The sequence below is a fragment of the Triturus cristatus genome, chromosome 10 (assembly GCF_964204655.1).
Source record: "Triturus cristatus chromosome 10, aTriCri1.1, whole genome shotgun sequence".
In the NCBI taxonomy this organism is placed as follows: domain Eukaryota; kingdom Metazoa; phylum Chordata; class Amphibia; order Caudata; family Salamandridae; genus Triturus; species Triturus cristatus.
Window position 1 is genome coordinate 959,061,684 of NC_140593.1, and position 18,267 is coordinate 959,079,950.

General features: G+C 39.9%; 1 protein-coding gene across 3 annotated transcripts in view; it reads right to left on the minus strand.

Annotated features, from left to right (window-relative positions):
* Positions 1–18,267, minus strand: part of LOC146796323 (uncharacterized) — a 354,882-nt gene that overhangs the window by 89,276 nt on the left and 247,339 nt on the right. For 2 of the 3 annotated variants that reach the window (XM_085628846.1, XM_085628845.1), the window contains exons 10-11: positions 14,513–14,591; positions 11,696–11,863 (exon numbers count right to left, since the gene is read on the minus strand). In XM_085628846.1, the coding sequence (XP_085484972.1) occupies positions 11,696–11,863; positions 14,513–14,591 (247 nt within the window). The remainder of the gene's footprint in view (positions 1–11,695; positions 11,864–14,512; positions 14,592–18,267) is intronic. The other variant, XM_085628847.1, reaches the window with a different exon arrangement.

Consider the following 18,267-nt stretch of genomic DNA (forward strand, 5'->3'; position numbering starts at 1 on the left):
TGTGAGAATGAAGTCTGACATTCTCAGTAAAACATGTACATCCAACAAGGGCAGAGACTGTCAGTTGATTCCTTTGTGTTCTACTGCAGCTTCCCAGAGTGTTCCAAAGAACAACTAGAGCGCTAACACTCCTACTTATGATAAACGTATGGCACACCTGAAGCCATCTTGATTGGAATAAAGTGGTAACTCTTAAAACATTTAATTTAAAAAGGAACAAAATGAGGGGGTTCATTTTGCCATAGAATGTATGATTAGTGCTGCAGAAAGAAAAATTAGGGCACATTTTGAGTGACTTCTTAAATCCTCTTCTATTTCATTAAAGAATTCTGACATGCAGACTGAAACATGCACTTTCAATACCAGCAGCAGACTTCCCTGGTGAGCAGTAGCTTTACTACAGTGATCTAATGAGCAACTAGAGTGCTAACATTCTGAATTTATGGCAAATGTGTGACACATCTGAATGCCTTCTTCATTGAATCAAAGTAAAACACTGACAGTATGCCTACTGAGGAGACTGTAGTAAATGAGGAAATTAGGAAACTTCATAACAAGTCTCCCAAGATGGCCACCAGAGACAAAAGAGCCCAAATGTAGCACAAATATCACCGAGATGTAGCCCAAGTATAGCTCAATGACAGAAATCCCAGAGTGTTTTAAAGAACAACTAGAGCGCTAACAGTCTTACTTATGACAAAAGAATGGCACACCTGAAGCCATCTTGATTGGAATATAGTGGTAACACTTAAAACATTTAATTTGCAAAGGAACAAAATGAGGGGGTTCATTTTGCCATAGAAATTATGATTAGTGCTGCAGAAAGAAAAATTAGGGCACATTTTGACTTCTCAAATCCTCTTCTATTTCACTAAAAAGTTCTGACATGCAGACTGAAACATGCACTTTGAATACCAGCAGCAGACTTCCCTGGTGAGCAGTAGCTTTACTACAGTGATCTAATGAGGAACTAGAGTGCTACCATTCAGAATTTATGGCAAATGTGTCACATCTGAATGCCTTCTTGATGGAACCAAAGTAAACAAGCATTGAAAATGCAATAGGTCTCGCCCTCGTTTAAGTTAAAGCAATTCTGTTTGTAATTAGGTGGCTTTTAACTTTGCTTTTATTAGTGTTTTTCAAACTTTCATGTACATACCATGCATATGTATGCATATATGTATATGTATATGTTTGCATGCATTTATATTTATATAGATATGCAGATTATATTTATATGTTTATATATGTATATATATATATACACATACATATATAAATGCATATATATGCATATATATATGTGCATGTCCAGAGAGGTAGAGGTGTATAGGTAGAGGTGTAGAGGTAGAGGTGTAGAGAGGTAGAGAGGTAGAGAGTAGTAGAGAGAGAGGTAGAGAGAGGTAGAGAGTAGAGAGCGAGTAATAGAGAGTAGAGAGTGAGTAGTAGACAGTAGTAGAGAGTAGTAGAGAAAGTATCAGAGAGTGAGTAGTAGAGAGTAGTAGAGTGAGTAGTAGAGTGAGTAGTAGAGAGTGAGTATTAGAGAGTGAGTAGTAGAGAGTAGTAGAGAGTGTGTAGTAGAGAGTAGTAGAGAGTAGTAGAGAGTGAGTAGTAGAGAGTAGTAGAGAGTGAGTAGCAGAGAGAGAGTATTAGAGAGTAGTAGAGAGTGAGTAGCAGAGTGAGTAGTAGAGAGTAGTAGAGAGTGAGAAGTAGAGAGTAGTAGAGAGTAGTAGAGAGTGAGTAGTAGAGAGAGAGTAGTAGAGAGAGAGTAGTAGAGAGTAGTAGAGTAGTAGAGAGTGAGTAGTAGTGAGTAGTAGAGAGTAGTGGAGTAGTAGAGAGTGAGTAGTAGAGTAGTAGAGTGAGTACTAGAGAGTAGCAGAGAGCAAGTAGTAGAGAGTGAGTAGTAGAGAGTGAATAGTAGAGAGAGAGTAGTAGAGAGTGAGAAGTCGAGAGAGTAGTAGAGAGTGAGTAGTAGAGAGTAGTTGAGAGCGAGTAGTAGAGAATGAGTAGTGGAGAGGGAGTAGTACAGAGTGAGTAGTAGAGAGTAGTAGAGAGTGAGTAGTAGATAGTGAGTAGTAGAGAGTGAGTAGTAGAGAGTGAGTAGTAGAGAGTGAGTAGTAGAGTAGTAGAGAGTGAGTGGTAGAGAGTAGGAGAGAGTAGTAGAGTGAGTAGTAGAGAATAGTAGAGAGTGAGTAGTAGAGCGAGTAGTAGAGTAGTAGAGAGTGAGTAGTAGAGAGTGAGTAGCAGAGAGAGTAGTAGAGAGTGAGTAGTAGAGAGTAGTAGAGAGCGAGTAGTAGAGAGTGAGTAGTAGAGAGTGAGTAGTGGACAGTGAGTAGTAGAGAGCGAGTAGTAGAGAGCGAGTAGTAGAGAGCGAGTAGTAGAGAGAGAGTAGTAGAGAGTGAGTAGTAGAGAGTGAGTAGTAGAGTGAGTAGTAGAGAGTGAGTAGTAGAGAGTAGTAGAGAGGGAGTAGTAGAGAGAGAGTAGTAGAGTAGTAGAGAGTGAGTGGTAGAGAGCAGCAGAGAGTAGTAGAGAGTAGTAGAGAGTGAGTAGTAGAGAGTGAATAGTAGAGAGTAGTAGTAAAGAGTAGTAGAGAGAGTAGTAGAGAGTGTAGTAGATAGTGAGTAGTAGAGAGTAGTAGCGAGTGAGTAGTAGAGAGTGAATAGTAGAGAGTAGTAGAGAGTGAGTAGTAGAGAGAGTAGTAGTAGACAGTGAGTAGTAGAGAGTGAGTAGTAGAGAGTAGTAGCGAGTGAGTAGTAGAGAGTGAGTAGTAGAGTAGTAGAGAGTGAGTAGTTGAAAGTGAGTAGTAGAGAGTGAGTAGTAGAGAGCGAGTAGTAGAGAGTGAGTAGTAGAGAGTGAGTAGTAGAGAGAGAATAGTAGAGAGTAGTAGAGAGTCAGTAGTAGAGTAGTAGAGAGTAGTCAGTCAGTGTCAGTCAGTGTAAGTCAGTCAGTGTCAGTCAGTCAGTCAGTGTCAGTTCAATCAGTGTCAGTCAGTGTCAGTCAGTCAGTCAGTGTCAGTCAGTGTCTGTGTCAGTCAGTGTCAGTCAGTCAGTGTCAGTCAGTCAGTGTCAGCTAGAGCATCTCTGCTGACCTGGTTCTCTGGCTCTAAAGCAGCTCTGCTGACCTGGTTCGATGGCTCTAAAGCAGCTCTGCTGACCTGGTTTCTCTGGCTCTACAGCAGGTCTGCTGACCTGGTTCTCTGGCTCTAGAGCAGCTCTGCTGACCTAGTTCTTATGCTACAGAGCAGCTCTGCTGATCTAGTTCTCTGGCTCTACAACAGCTTGGCTGACCTGGTTCTCTGGCTCTAAAGCAGCCCCGCTGACCCAGTTCTATGGCTCTGAAGCAGTTCTGCTGACATGGTTCTCTGGCTCTAGAGCAGCTCTGCTGACCTGGTTCTCTCCCTCTAAAGCAGCTCTACTGACCTGGTTTCTCTGGCTCTGCAGCAGCTCTGCAGACCTGGTTCTCTGGCTCTAGAGCAGCTCTGTTGACCTGGTTCTTAGGCTCTAGAGCAGCTCTACTGACCTGGTTCTCTGGCTCTAAAGCAGCTCTGCTGACCTGGTTCTATGGCTCTAAAGCAGCTCTGCTGATTTGGTTCTCTGGCTCTAGAGTAGCTCTGCTGACCTGGTTCTCAAGCTCTAAAACAGCTCTGCTAACTTGGTTCTCAGGCTCTAAAGCAGCTCTGCTGACCTGGTTTCTCTGGCTCTACAGCAGCTCTGCTGACCTGGTTCTCTGGCTCTAGAGCAGCTCTGCTGACCTGGTTCTCTGGCTCTACAGCAGCTCTGCTGACCTGGTTTTCTGCACTCACGATGCACGCACCCGACTTTGCGAGAATATATTTATAAATAATATAAGTTTATTATAAGTACAAATATATTATTTTGATGAATCTCTTGCCTTAATATGTATATTAAAGACACATACATATCATTTTGGAACATACATTTTGTTTGCGGGAGTCGCGCACCCAGCGCGCCCCAGCACGTATATGATGTCACGCGGGACCCGCAACCGCGCAAACATCTCGTACCGTAATGCGCATGTGTCACGAATGCGTGGGAGCTGGAGTCGCAGACTGGTCGCATACCAATCGCGCATATCACGTGATATTAAATGTATATGATGTAACTGAAAAACACGCAGCAGTCGCACACCACACGCGGATCCTTCATGACTTTTCTAAAATGGCGGGTAGAATGCGCGCACCCACCGTGATGTGTACACTTTGAGTGCGCGATTCCGAAAAAAATTGGAATTGTTTTATAAAGAAAATAATATAAATATATTAAAATAAAAAATGAAAACAAGAAAATTAATCAATATTTCAGTTTTAATTAAAAAAAAAAAATTGTGCAATTTTCAGAAAAATATATAATGTTATTTAATGAATAAAATATTTATAAATAAACAGTTAAAAAACTGTAGAAAATCAGTACAAAAAAATAGATATAACTACTATCGCACTTAAAAAGTTAGCGTTTAAAAAACCTTTGAAATTCACTGAAAAAAACATAGGTTTCAGAGACGTTATAGTTAGAAATTAGCATTTAAGAAACTTTAGAAATTCACAGAAAAAACTAGGTTTTAGGGGTGTTATAGTTAGCTGCCCATTTCACTCATAAAAAACCATAGAAATTCCTCAGTTATATTTAGTTCTGCTAACTATAACTCACGCGCCCGCAATGCACTGCTGATGATGTCACATATTGCATCATTCATGACATGGTCAGTGACATCACTGATGACATCACTGATGACATCTCAAATGACATCACTGATGACATCATCCACTTGACAATCTGATACACCTCATCATACACTAGTATAACCTTTCATCACTCACTGTAAAATACAGAGTACCATATTTGAAACCATTGACACACCAATACCAGTTACTACATACCCACTCACTGATTCCTAAGTCTACACACATAACTACCCATTCAACAACAGAATCCTCTATACATGCAGGCATTAATTAATAGAACACTATCAAATGCACTTATACACATATATAGACATTGACACATCAGCAGTCATCTTAGTCGGTTATGCAGTCATCCTACTCACTCATGAAAAAAATGTATCGCACTTAAATTTACTCACTTACACAATTATCCAACAACACCTCATTTATTCAAACACATAGTAACTCATCGTTAATATGTTTAAAAAAGCACCATTACAATTATACACTCATTCATATAGTTACTCTCACAATCACTGACTCATACACATACTTATTTATATACACCAACTCTCACATACAATGCCTTTCATTTTTTTACTTTGTTGAAGATGTACAACTAAAACAAATATTCGCTCACCAACACACAAATAAATACACTCAGTCACCCAAACAACTGTTTCCACATGCACTCTTAAACCCATACACCTAGTCAATCAACTATTCACACATCTATGCATAGAGTTACACACACCCCATCCAACCACACACAAACTCAGTGTCCCATACAAATACTCACCCAACTAATCAATAACTAATATACACACTCATGTAGTTAGTGAACAACTGATGCAGCATGTTATACAACAACAGAGACAGTGCTGCACACATTCACATAGTTTAGCTACTAATCCATGTATTAAGTGAGACACTTTTAATTACTCACTTAAAAAGACAGTCAGACAGCTACTAAATCCTCCATCCAGACAGTTATATATCCACTCAATCTTCAATACAGATTGGTATATATATATAATACATATTTAAATTTCAAACTAAACCACATTCAGTGGATGATGTCATCAGTGATGTCATCAGTGATGTCATTTGAGATGTCATCAGTGATGTCACTGACCATCTCATGAATGATGCAATATGTGACATCATCAGCAGTGCATTGCGGGCGCGTGATTTATAGTTAGCAGAACTAAATATAACGGAGGAATTTCTATGGTTTTGTATGAGTGAAATGGGCAGCTAACTATAACACCCCTGAAACCTATGTTTTTTTCTGTGAATATATATATATACCAGAATTTATTTAATGCATCTACATATACTACCTTCCTATATAGCTTTATTTCTTTTGGATCTATATATTTATTACTTTTACTTATCTATTACTTTTGTTCGAATTCAGCATATCCAATGCACTACCCTATTTTTCACCCTATGCTGCTCTCAATGTGTCCTCTGGCTCAGCTGTGACTCATCTCAAACCTCTTTCTACTACTCTTTCCAATGCACTAGCCTATTTCTCACCCTATACCTCTATCAATATATCCATTACCCACACTCTCTCATTCATCCCAAACCCCATACCACTACTATGATCCCTGAAGTGGCTTTTCGGGACACTTCCTTACTCTACCCTTCCTTGCATCAACTCATACCTCTTTTTACTATTCCGATCCTCCAAAACAAGCCTTTCTAAAACATCCCTCTAACTCTTCCCCCTCCACCTCCCTCAACCCCTCCACCTCCCTTTTACTCAACCCCTCCACCTCCCTTTTACTCACCTCAAACCTCCTCCTACTGCTATGAGCTCCAAAACAAAACATGTTTTTTCAAAAATATCCATTCCTTCTCTCCTTCCACTTTCCTTTTCAATCCATATAACAGAACGAGCATGTCCACCACTCAAATTGATTTCATATTTCACTATACTAATTCTCCATTAATCCTTAAGGGTTCCGGAGTAGCATGTTACTCGCTGCAAGGGCACTTCAACACCTCGTCAGGGGTAGCAAGTATACAAATGCAAACCTTTTTACCTCTTCTACCCTGTCGCTATCCTTCTCAATCCAAATAACTGACTAGCATATCCACCACTCAAATTACTTTCATATTTCACTATACTATTTCACCACAAACACTGTATGGGTTCCAGAGTAGCGTGCTACTCGCCAAAAAAGCACTTCAACCCCCCATCAAGAGTAGCAAGTGCTATACTAATGCAAACCTGTTTCCCGATTCTATCCCTCCACTATCCTTCTCAATCCAAATAACTGACTAACATATTCACCACTCAAATTACTTTCATATTTTCACTATACTAATTCACCACTAATCCTTTCTGGGTTCCAAAGTAGCGTGCTACTAGCCGAAAAAGCACTTCAACACCACATCAAGGGTTGCAAGCGCTAAATGCAAACCATTTTCCCTCTTACAACCCTCCACTATCCTTCACAATTCAAATAACTGACTAACATATCCACCACTCAAATGTCTTTCATATTTTCACTATACTAATTCACCATTAATCCTTCATGGGTCCCGGAGTACTGCGCTACTCACCGAAAAAGCGCTTTGACACCTCGTCAGGGGGTAGTAAGCACTATATAAATGTATTACAATTACAATATACTGACATGTAATTCGTCAATGTGGGTAAAATTTAATCACTCAAAATCCTATTCTGTGTACTCAATCCAAAGACATAGGGCGAGATTCCCTAAGATTTTGCTCCGTGTTGGTATCAGAAAAGTTACGCAAATCGGCGCAAAATCTTTTCCCCCAATTTACTTTCCAACACGCTGGATATAAGGGAAAAATAATGCGAAGCAGCATTAATTTGTGCCATGGGGTCGTACCAAGGGTGGTGCATGGGCGTTTCTATGCAACCACCTCAGTTTTCTCATGCTAAATCCAATTTACTAAATAAAGTAGATTGGGTTTAGCATGAGAAAACTGCGGCCTTTTCAAGTAGGCGCAAGGAAATAGAAATGCTTTCATTTCTTCTTCCTTTTCTCATTTTGCATGTGTGCTGCACTGTACAGCACACATACAAAGTGGGAAAAGGCTTCAAGGTAATCTAAGCATAGTGTTTTGTACTGGAAGGATTTCCTTCCAGTACAAAACCTATACTTGACTCACGTGGACACCCTTGCACCATGGGGCAAAAGAGTCTCCGTGGTACATAACAGCTGATTTCAGCACTGGCACAGTGAGAGGGGGGGAGAGTGCCTAATTTTACTAAATGGGGCACTCTCCTTTTCACATAGTTCAGTGCAGCATTTGCGGCTGCTGCAGTGTGCTACATGAAAAATAGTAAATCTGCCCCATGGTCTTTTGAGTTCCTTTTTGAAAGCTGTGCAATGTTTTTCTGAGATTTCCAAAGATTCTCATCTGCTTCATCAAGTCCCTTTATGGCATTTTTAAAATGAGTTATCTAAGGAATTGTATGTGCGTTCTCCAGTGCTAAACAATCTCTAAGGATTTTTTAGTAAACTAAGTTTCAGTTTTAGACTAGACTAGTGGTATGAAGGAAGTGGTATTGTAATCCAATTAAAAAAGGCCCCACTTCTCTGTGTGTAATGGTCTCTGAAGTTAAATGTGGTGCTGCAAGAAGTCTTTTAAAAAAACGTATTCTCTTGCTTTTGCAGTTTTGTGTTGTCCCCCAGCCCCCCACATTCCTGCACCATATGTAGCTGAGTAAAAAATGTTTGGGTAGCAAGGTGTAACCAGACTGAGTCAAAATATATGTGCTGAAAATACAGGACCTGAGGTTTAAAGGAGGTCAACACGAGGGGACCGGAAGGTCATTCAGAGGTGGATGAAAGTGATACTGTTGGATGTGCATATCTGAATGAGTTGTAAGAAAAGAAACATTTATTGACTGCATGAAGAAAATATGAAAAGAGAGGAGGTATATATAGAGAAAAATAGAGGGTCAAATAAAAAGCCCTGAGAGATAACAATGGGAAGTGGGGTGGACATGGATAACTTGGAACCACAGGTGTCAGAAGCAGAGAGGTCATAGAGGAGAACCATAGAGAAGCACCATTTGTGTGCAAAACCTATGATTCCTATAGAGTTGAGCGAAATGAATAAGTAGGGTGATCAACAATGCTCAAGGAGATAATAGGTCTAGAAGTAAGAGAAGAAGTGACATAGGTGGTCACATACGGAAGAGCACTTTCCATTGAATAAAGGGTTTGGAAACCAAAATGGTGGTTATTAGACCTATCAGCCTTAGAGTGGTCTTCCCCTAAACATTTTGCCTACTTACCTTCAATTTTGTTGGATTTTTGCAGTTATTGGCTTTACAACTCTGTGCTCTTTACCACTGCTAACCAGTGCTAAAGTGCTTGTGCTCACGCCCCTAAACATGGTTTGATTGGCATACACTTAATTGGCATATTTAATTTACTTACAAGTCCCTTGTCAAGTGGTGTATCATATACCCAGGGTCTTTAAGTTAAATGCTACAATTGGGCCTGCTCACTTATTGTGCCACCCACTTAAGTAGCCCTCCAAAACATGTCCCAGGCTTGCAACTGCAGCCTAAATACAGTGTTGCATTGCCATGGCGACTTGGCATTCATGGCCCACTTGCCAAGCCTTAAACTCCCCTTTTATTACATATAGGTCACCCCTAAGGTAGGCCCTAGGAAGCCAATAGGGCAGTATGCTGTGTAATTAAAAGGTTCGGCATGTACTTTTAAGTTTTACATGTCCTGGTAGTGAAAACCTCCCAAATTAATGTTTTCACTACTGTGAGGCCCACCCCTTCCATAGGATAACACTGGGGATTCCTTATTATATTTAATAAGCTAATCTTCCTAATTGAGAGGAGGTGGACATGTCATGTTTGGCACCTATGAAATTGTAATGATAAACACTAGATAATACTAAAGTCAGATTTGTCATTATAATTTAGAAAATGCCACTTTCAAAAAGTTGCCATTTCCCTGTCCTTAGCCCTTTTATGCCTGCGGTCTGTCTTGGGTCATATGACTGAGTGTAGCTGAAAGTTGGACTTTGTGAATTCCTCTCAGACAGTCACACAATAGAGGGATTAGGTGTGCCTAAACAGCCCATCTGCTAGAAGGATGGGGGGCCGAGCTCAGCACAGCCCCACTTGCGCCTGAATAGGCTGTGCTCTGCCTTCACACAAAGGGCCTAACGACCCTGGATTGTTACTGCAACCAGCTTGGAGCCAGGGCAGGGGAGTCGGGAAACTTCTTGCTCTTCAAAGAAATTTTCTAGAAGCTTCTCCCACCTTCCAAAACCAGGGCACCAGGGTATAAAAATAGGACCCTTAGACCGACTCTTCAGTTCACTCCAGAGCCTGTGAAAGGATGACTGCCTGCTGCTGTGACCTGCTGTGTACTCTGCCATTGTGCTGCTGTACCTGGAAGGACTGCTTTGCTGCCCGCTGCCTGACTTGAGCCATCAGAGGCCAGCCCTGCTGTTGAACTCTGTATCTATCCAAGAGCTAGTTTGCTGTCCTCTTTTGCAGAGCACAGGGACATAACAGGTTCCCATCATCTTAAACCCGCACGTGGACCCAACCTGAGTGAATCCTGAACCCCCAAGAGTTGTCCCACCAGTCCTACCAACTCTTGGTTGTGGTGCTAAAGATGCCCAAATGGCCAATTTCTTAAGCTGAGAACTTAGACAAAATGTGGCTAAAAGGTGCTCTGAGAGCCAGGAGGAGACCAGAACCTACCTGCTCGCCTATCCATCTTAGGTGCATCACAGGTCGGATTGACTTCACTGCTTCTCCCAATAGGTTCTTTTATGCAGCAGCATATTTGTTTCAGTGGTCCTTCGCCAAAGGGGTATCCAACCTCATGGAATTTGTCTTCGGCTACAGCCTTCTGCTTCATCCTGCTGGAGTTCTTTGACTTCCATTTCGGCGACTAAGTCTGAACATAAAAATCTTCACAGCGGCTTTGACTCAAGGCTACCCGATGACGACACTCCCTCCTTGGACAACCTCTGTAGCCTTGCCCCACTGAACTTTAACTTCTTCTAAGTCTGAAGGTAAGTGCTGACTGGAGCCAATCCACCTCTTGCATCTGAACCATGCTCCATCGCGGTCAGCTTTAACTTTAGACTGTGACCTGGTCTTGCGCAACCAGATGTCCGCGGTTAGCACTTTGATCTTTTAGGCACTATTTTGAACCTTACACTTTAAAAATTACTGACTCTGGTTGTACTGATTGGTTTTTTGTCGTTTTGGTGTCAAATAATTTATTAAAATGTACTCTATTTTTCTAAATTGGTTTGGGAGTTTTCCTGTGTTTTGTTTTCGCTTAATTACTGTTTATAGGATGCATAAATACTTTACACAATGCCTCTAAGATAAGCCTGACTGCTTTTCGTGCCAACCTACCCAGGGTTAAGCACAGGTTAATTTAGTGACATTTTGTGGTTGACCTTGCAAGAAATTGTGTCTGTTGCTTGACCAGGAATCAACCCCAGTAAACCAACCACCCAATTTCTCACAGTGGGGATATTGAGTTGGTCCAAGGAGGGTAGATAGATTGTGCAATGTTCAAATAAGTCACTGCAGTATTTTAGAAAACAAAGGGTAGTTGAAACACTGGGCAATACTTGGAAAGAGTGGACGGACCAGCAGTGGATTTCTGTTTTTTAGATTTGAAGTAAAGTGAGTAGGTATCAGGTGTGTGGGAATAGTTAGTGAATAGTTAAATAAGTTAGACAGCGGAGGACCTTGGACGTGAGAGCAAGAATTGAGTAGTTTGCAGACTTTTTGTATATGTTTAATGATCTAAATAAACATCATTTCACTGTGAGTTGCCAACATTATTCATTTCAGCTTTCTGTGTCTTGTGTATGCCTGATGCTTCTGTGACGTTCGAATTTTCTAAAGAGGGGAAAACATATTCATTTTCTAAGTCCTGGCACTGAGCTTACCATATGTGTCACTGTCCACTCATAGCTAAATATCCCTTTTTTGCATAATTAATGTTATTGTCCTACCTTCACTCGACAGTGCTGGAGAACCTTCATGAGACTCTGATTCTGGCAGGCACTGCAGGACAATTTCAACTTCTGAAGACAGCCAAGTGTTACAAGGAAACACATACAAGTCTGCAGAACTCCCCCATTTCTTTATGATGACATCCTCCAAGTGCAATGAGTGACCTGCTAAAACAATCCAATAAAAACTCGTTTTCTTATTTTCCATTCTTTCTTGCATTGTTAGGTACTTCAACATTTCTGCAATTTTCACAATCTACTTTATTTCATCTGACCTTTGGAAGAAACCATAATGATGTTGCTCGTTATATCATGGACACAGGGGCTCATTCACAAGGGAATTTCAAGGTGTAAATTTATGTCTAAAATCGTCACTCAGTCTTCCATCATTCTGAGATCAATAAAATGGGTTTCAGTGAGTTGGGTAACAACAAACATTTATTATTCAGTGCCCAGATACTCAAGGGGGGAATGTGTGCTTTACAGTTTCGTTTGCTACCTAGAATTGCAGTATGTTCCTTGTCTGCTTTGAAACACCTCATAGAACCAAAATACCCCAAGGATCATTGGTATACTTGGGCTTGTAGTGCAGGCAGAGGATATATGTCTTCCTTCCTTGCATTTGCTCTTCACTTCCATAGGATCTATGTAGGGTCAAAACTTGCAAATAGGAAGGAAGATACATGGACAGCAAATCATTGTATATTTGAATTTGGAATACAAAATATGTATGCAAGCAGTTCTCCTTGTTCTGCCTACGATTAAATATGTTGGCTGAATGCACAACTCAGGTTAAGTGCATTATATGAAAGAACTCTACATGCTGTGAAAGAAATTTACGGTAAGGCTGAGTCAGAAGTATTAACAAAAATGAAACAAATCTGTGATTCACAAAAGAATTCCTTGGAACCTTGAAAGCATAAAAGCTAAAGCACACATATGCTAAAGCATAAAAGCTAAAGCACAAAGAACTCAAATATATATGTTTTCATAGACAGGGGTTTAAATCATGTGATAACACCTAAACAAAAGAGCTGTGTAGGTGCATAAACTGAAATCGTAGGATAGTACATACGACCTTCATGCTAATAGCAAAATATAAACTTTTTAGAGCTGGACAATCTATTCACGATTTCTCTTCTATGACGTCAGGCATTAGAGTAACAGAATGGCAGAATTTAGCAGCTTTGGCTCAGCATTGAGCATGAATATGGCTGCACCTGCTCCAGTTACAGTAAGGCAATATTTTTACATTTCACAGTGCATTATATTATTTGCATGCACAAATTCCTTTTGTGAATTAGCCCATATGCAAAGAAGCATATCTCCATTTCGACCTTGTGCACATTGTGGGGAAAATATGTATGCCTGACTGTGTGCATACTGTGCTCAACAAATATGTATATTATGCAAAGTTATTTTCCACATAAAGTAGATTGAAATATTGGCTTTCTTATGCCAGTCAGAGAAGTGGCAAAGGACATGCAAGGCAACTTTGGTTTATTATTGTATAATACATGGGAGCTTGCAATTCCTGTATAAAAGTCAGTTACTAATTTCCTTATTACAGGTGACTTGTGAGGTCTCTAGTTGCCTGTAAGGAAGAAATGGACATAGCTACTCAACTGTAATACATATTAAAGTTGATTTCTGACGTCACAATGCCTGCTGTCAGCAGCCAAAGTCAAAGACCATAATTAAAGCTGCTGTTTTAAAAGCAAACCTGGCTTATCCAGCTTTCAAAGAACAACAAACCAAGGATTTAAGTGTTTTGTGAGAAAGTTCATGGTGTGACTATGTATTAACAGGAATAATCCTTGGAGCCTGACCTGGCCCCAAGCTGGTTGCAGTGACAATCTAGGGTCGTTAGGCCCTTTGTGTGAAGGCAGAGCACAGGCTATCCAGGCACAAGTGGGGCTCTCATGCATGCAACCACAGAGGTCCATAACCTTATAAAGGAACTCAGCCTTGTTGTGTGTATGGTCAGAGAAATCCTCTGTGACTTGCAAGATCCTTAGAATGTACGGTAGGTACACTTGATCCTATTTATTATCGAACCCTTTAAGATGCATTCAAAGAAACGTATCTGAGAACCTAACTTATATCCAGTGAATTATTTAGGAAGTACATGACCAAGATATGACCAATACATGCTGTAGATTTATATTTGCAGAAAATATTTGGAAGCTCATTTCTTCCTGGAAGTAGATTTGCACACATAGTTATGAATCTAGTGTAAATCACCATTATACGTGAATATCAAACAGATAAGAAAGTACATTATAGTATGCACACTTTATGTATGAGTCTAATGAAATATACACGAATACCCAAAATGTTAGAAACTACAGAGATGCGGAAAACACAAATTATGCATTGCTTAGTCTGCTATGTAAATCCACACCTTGGTGAATCACGCCCAGTGTGTACAAACAGAAACTTATCTAACGCAGGCTACATGTGACATTGTACTATTTCTTGTTCGTTCAGCATTCGAATTTAGTTTTTTGGGATAAATGTCTAATCTTATATCCTTCTATGCCCAAAATACAAATCTTGTATTGTACAACTATGGCCTTTATGAGTATTAACTTTGTTTATGCAGTTGTACAGAAGGGGTATTTTCTTATGATTTTCGAAAAGCACTCTCATTATTTTGATCTTGATAATGGCATTATTTGTTAAACCATCATTAACAAATTAAAGGAGGTGTCTGTAGAGCGAGAGCTTGTGAAAGAACTGTGCATTCCTACAAGGGGCCATTTAGAGTAACAATAAGTACATCCCATTATAAAGACATTTGGGGTCTAAACATACTCTTGTTGTTGTCTTCATGTCGGACTATGCAGTTTTTCAGCTGCCCCACATCTTTAGTTTTCACCTTAAAAATATCGGTCTTCAAAAGAAAACAAGAAATAGAACAGCAAACATTAAAATAAGTATATACATAATTTTAAAAACAATAAAAACACGTATCCTCAATGGTTTTCATTCAGATAGTTCCTCAAATGTTAGTGCTAGCTACGGGCCTGAATCACCAGAAAGTAGGATATGTGATTTTGTTCTCAATTCGCAAAAAACATTAAGCTTGTCAGCATACACGAGTTTGTCCTAATCCTATGTTTGTAAATTGTTTACATTGCAAAAACTCTGCAGCATAACTTTAGGATTATAGTGAAATCTGACAGTTTTTTACTCACATAGAAACATTGACCCGTAAAGACTTTCCCTGCTGTGCCTCCTCTGAAAACAAGTATTAGCTAAGGCAATTGGTCTTGCTTTGTTTCGGCTAATGCAGACATACTGGATTTCCCAATGCTTTTGCCGATGGTTTTCAGTATCGACAAAAAGAGAAAAAAATATGTTAGGCCGAAGCTGTGCATCGTTGGAAAAAAAAAAGGGAAATGGCGCAAATGTATTATTATGTGGTTGTCATGTTGCTTTTAATTTACTGTTCCAGGATGCCAGATGTAAATGTCAAAGAGGCTTCTAAAAATAAAAAGAACATTTAAAAAACCATGCCACGAGGTGTGGGGGAGCAGCTGAAGAAAAGTGGAGAGCAATAATGGAGCGATAGGGGGACTGGATGTTAGAAAAAGAATGCCGCATGTTGATGTGAAGGGAGGAAGGAGAGTTGCAGTTGCACAGGGGAGTGAGAGAGCAAAAAAATGTTTGAAGGGTAGGGATTTAAAAATAAAAATCAGACGAGGAAGAGTGGTGTAAGCAATGTAGGATCTGGGGGCAAGAGCAATATAGAAGGCACAAGGGGGACAGGAATTTGAAAGGAGAAACAGCACATGAGGGAAGAGCAAGAAAACACATTCATTTACATGGAGTGCTGAAATTAAAAGAACAAAGTAGTTCCCTGATTCCAAGAACTGGGTAGATTTAATTCATCCATTCAAAAGAATGGTAAATATGCTATATTCAAGTGGAAGGAGAGACACAAAAAGAGGAAGGGAAGCCATTAAATATGAAGCAAGCAAATGGTAGCAACAAGAAAGCCAACCAACAAGTCATCCATTCAAAAAGCTGAAAAAGAATTTATGCTCCAGCGGAGGACAAACACAATAATTAGAAGGAGAGCCATCTAATAAGAAGCAAGCAAATTAGAGTGGTAAGAAATCTAACCAATGGTAAGCAATGGAATGCCCTAAACCCCACTGTAATTTGTTGGTATGGCCCACAAGAGGTCTTTCAACAACAGACAGCTAAAAACTATCTTTAGGTGTGACCTAATGAGGGCTCTGTATTCACGTTTCCTTCCAGCGGACACTGTACCACATACTCCTGGTCAATTTAAGTATAGATTTAGAAGTGCAGATAAGAGTAGAAAACACATTCCAAACGTTTGTGGATGCCCACCCAATTACAACTTTGCAGCTATCCATACCATTTACGTTGCACACGCCCCCGAAACTCGCTTAGGAAAATATAGCTTGCCACACAACAGAGTCACTTACAACTACAGCAACATCTGCAATTTTGCAGATTTTCCACAGAGACATTTGCAGATGTGAAAATAAGCAGCCCCTGACTTTGTGAACCACAATCTTGATTTTATGTGTTGTGTTGCAACTTTTCTAGCACAGAATAAGTTTTGTGAATCTGAACCATAATTGTTTAATACAAATGGATTTGGAATTAAAATGAAACAAATTAAACAACCTTGATACAAGCAACATGAACTTGCTTTTCACTTTATCTCAGAAAGGACATCAGACCTCAGAAGTAAATGCCATGTACAAAAATACTCAGCTCTAATACCTACTATGATTTAAACCCATGTCTGGTCACTTTGCCAGCATCCTACTGACGTGAGAAAATCTCAAATTATGTGTAATTCGGCCCTGAAGGCTTGCACAGTGAAATCACTGCAAATATTCAAGCAATAAAAATTAAGAATATTCTCAACTGCAGGAAATCTGACAGATTCAGGATCCTCAAAGAAATGTTAGGTTTACATATAATTTGTTTGCGAAGAATGGACTGTATAACTGAGTCACTTCTTGTAACGCATAAGATGACATTTGTAAAAGTGGAAAACATGGCACTATAGTGGCAAATGGTGAATTTCTGCAGCCTGGGTTCTAAAAATGTGATTTGCAAATTATATTATTTTTACTATATCATTTCATTGGTGCATCACACCACACAGTCCTTTTGAACTCTGCCATGTATGTTGTCATGGTGCCATGCAATGGTGAATATGTCTTTGTGGGATTATTCCAATAGCTCTGAAGAATGATCTAGCGATTTAGTACCGGTCTCAATGAACTAGTTTGTATTGAATAGAGTGAATGTATTAGGAGACAACTGCTTCTGTGTGAATTTATTGATTTTTATGCAATTTTAATTAAAGAAATATATTTTTAAATACATGTTTAGTTTTTGTGTAAAGATTTGATTTTTACCCTTGAGGTTGGGTTATGAAAAGTTTTGTTCACCCTCATTTTGTGTTTATATGGTGGCATGTTATTAAGATTTGTTCCAGAGGGAACTTATATTTTACATATTTTACTCAATGAACTGTGACCAGTGCATGGGATTCTCTGAAAGTGACATTTTTTCAGAAGAGGAGGTTACCAAGCAGTCGAAGTTGATGAGGTCTAGTTGACTAGGTATTAGTCTGATCCTCATGTCTTCCTTTTTTATCTCATTGGATTAGGTTGTTTAGGTTGAAGTGGTGGGTTTTTAGTCTTGCCATGCAGTCAATGAGGCTTGGGGCTCTTCAGATGCAGAGGGCAGGTCATTTCATAGTGGAGGGACTGAGAGGAGTCTCTTTCATCTTTATTTGCGTTTAGTTCCAGCAAAGTTTAGGGTGTTAGGTTGGATGGAGGGGATTGAGTGCATTGGTTGGTATTGCCTGGTTTAGCCAAGCAGGTAGGTGAGTGGTGGCTTTCAAATGTATAGCAAAGAATTCAGAAATTGATTCTGGTCTACACGGGCAAGAAGTGCATGCTGCAGAGATGCAATGAGACTGACCAGTTTTTATTTAAGTCATCAATGTAGCAGATCTCTGTATTTTGGGCTTTTTGTAGCCTTCCGATTTAAGTACTGATAGGTCAGTGTAAAGAGCATTGCAATCGTTTAAGCACAGGTTCACTACCTTTGCCATTACCATAGGGCACTGTTTAGGTTTGATCAAGGGAAATGTTGTTTTTTAGCAGAATAAGTTGGTGAAAGGTAGACTTGACTAGCTGTTCCTGTTTCGGGTATTGAGACTCGGATCTCCATCTCACATCACTCCTTGGTAGCTGTCCTTGGTTTTGATTGGTACCTGTCACCAGAGAAGGTGGGGAGGGGCTTAGTATGTTGAGTTATTTTATTAGCTGGGGTGGACCCTGAGTATGCATATCTGTTTTACTGTAGCGTCAGGTGTGCTAAGTAACAGTGACCAATCAGGGGCCTTATCTTTGTATTCAATGTTACCCATTAACTGTGAGCTACAGATCTTTTCTGCAACCTTTGGTAGATCATTTGCCCAATCACAGTGATCATTTGTTGAATCAAGGTCTGAATCAATGGGATCAGTGGGACTTATGACCGCTACCACATGGTGGGCCTGTTTG